This window comes from Solanum pennellii, chromosome 4 (assembly GCF_001406875.1).
Source record: "Solanum pennellii chromosome 4, SPENNV200".
Taxonomy (NCBI): Eukaryota; Viridiplantae; Streptophyta; class Magnoliopsida; order Solanales; family Solanaceae; genus Solanum; species Solanum pennellii.
Genome location: NC_028640.1, coordinates 71362916 through 71364764, shown reverse-complemented (window position 1 = coordinate 71364764; position 1849 = coordinate 71362916). Strand labels below are relative to the sequence as shown.

Below are 1849 nucleotides of genomic sequence, written 5' to 3'. Positions count from 1 at the left end.
ATTTACATATTTTAGTGTTAAAAGAACAATTGCGTGTAAATATTCTTTAGGTAAATTTTGGTTGTATAAATAACTTTTTACATTAATGAATTCAGGGAGATAAAGTTAAAAGAGTATAATTTACGAATTTGGCCAAACAGAATAAACTTGCGCTGTCATCATATTTTCCTTTTCATTCTTCTATAAAAATCCTCGCATGCAACTCTCTATCTAGTACTCACTTCTTTCTCGTGCCTAATTATAGTTCTAGTGTTACAAATGGGAAGCATTGTTATCGATGAAAATCGGCAACCATTATTGTTGGCGGAGGTGATCTCCGCGAACTGGTTGCCAGAAAATAAAATTAAAAGAAGCGAGGATGAGGATGATGAAGATGATGAAGATGTGAAGACAAGAGTATGGATCGAAACTAAAAAATTATGGCACATAGTAGGTCCAGCCATCTTCAGCCGTATAGGGACTTACAGCATGAACATTATTACTCAAGGTTTTGCTGGTCACCTTGGTGAAGTTGAACTTGCTGCTATCTCTATTTCTAATACTGTCATTGTTGGTCTCAGCTTTGGTCTCATTGTATGTATTCTCTAAACTTCTTTCAAATTCCTTATTAATATTTTTCATTATCTTGCACATTCATCAAAAAAAGTTATGCGCCTTTAAGAATTTAGGACAAAATTGTATATGAAAATTATGAGAAAAATTGATTCAAAAAGTTGTTTTCGTTGGAAAATAATGCACAAGCCACAAAGGAAGCAATCCAGAAACATACAAGATAACAAATAAGTTTGTGTTAAAATGCATACGATTATGCTAGAACAAATAAATTTATTGAAATTACATTAAAAAACTCTCTTGAAATGTGAGCATATATCTTGAGCAAGTTTGACATCAGTACTTGAGTCNACATACGATTATGCTAGAACAAATAAATTTATTAAAATTACATTAAAAAACTCTCTCTTTGAAATGTGAGCATATATCTTGAGCAAGTTTGACATCAGTACTTGAGTCTTCGATAGTGATTCCAAGTTCACAGACAAACTCTCTCAACGCATGGCTGGATATAAAACACTTATTAATTTTCTAGGTTAAGAGATCTACTAATTTAATAGTCCAAATCTAGAACTAAAAACACGTCTTCTCCTCTCCTCTTCTTTTAGAAATTAAGATTCTGAATTTTTAGTTAAATATTAACATAGTAGAGAAAAGAGATTATATAATTAATTATTATTGCACTCCTCTATTTATATTTTAAATTTTTTATTAAATACCTATGTAATTCTCGTATCAATATTACATCTACTAATCAATAAATTAAATTACTCATAAATTTAATTCCATGATTATTTTTTTCTTTAGAACAAAGCTTAACTTATTTCATGTGATTATTTGCAAGGTTTGACACAATGAAAACTCATAAGCATCTCAAAAAAGACATATCGTAAATCTCTCTTTATATATATATGAATTTCATAAACTAACTAATTATTTCAATAATATATAATTTTTATCATCTAATCTACCGTACATAATGCATGTCAAAATCTCACCTTTAATAATATATCTTTTTTTTTAAATAATGTAGTTAGGAATGGCGAGTGCATTAGAAACGTTATGCGGACAAGCTTATGGAGCGAAAAAACATCATATGTTAGGAATATACATGCAGAGATCATGGATCGTTATCACAATCTGTTGTATCCTTCTCCTTCCCATGTACCTATTCGCTACCCCTATTTTAAAAGCACTAGGTCAACCAAACGACGTCGCAGAGCTTTCAGGGGTGGTTGCGTTGTGGTTTATTCCACTGCAATTCAGCTTTGCTTTTCAATTTACGATACAGAGGTTT

At 30.7% G+C, this 1849-nt stretch overlaps 1 protein-coding gene across 1 annotated transcript in view; it reads left to right on the top strand.

The window, feature by feature from the left end:
• Positions 1-221: 221 nt before the first annotated feature.
• The window catches only part of LOC107017020 (protein DETOXIFICATION 27-like), a 12556-nt gene continuing 10928 nt past the window's right edge, over positions 222-1849 (top strand). Inside the window, exons 1-2 of the mRNA XM_015217309.1 lie at positions 222-573; positions 1586-1845. Coding sequence (XP_015072795.1) covers positions 259-573; positions 1586-1845 — 575 coding nt within the window. The 5' untranslated portion in view covers positions 222-258. The remainder of the gene's footprint in view (positions 574-1585; positions 1846-1849) is intronic.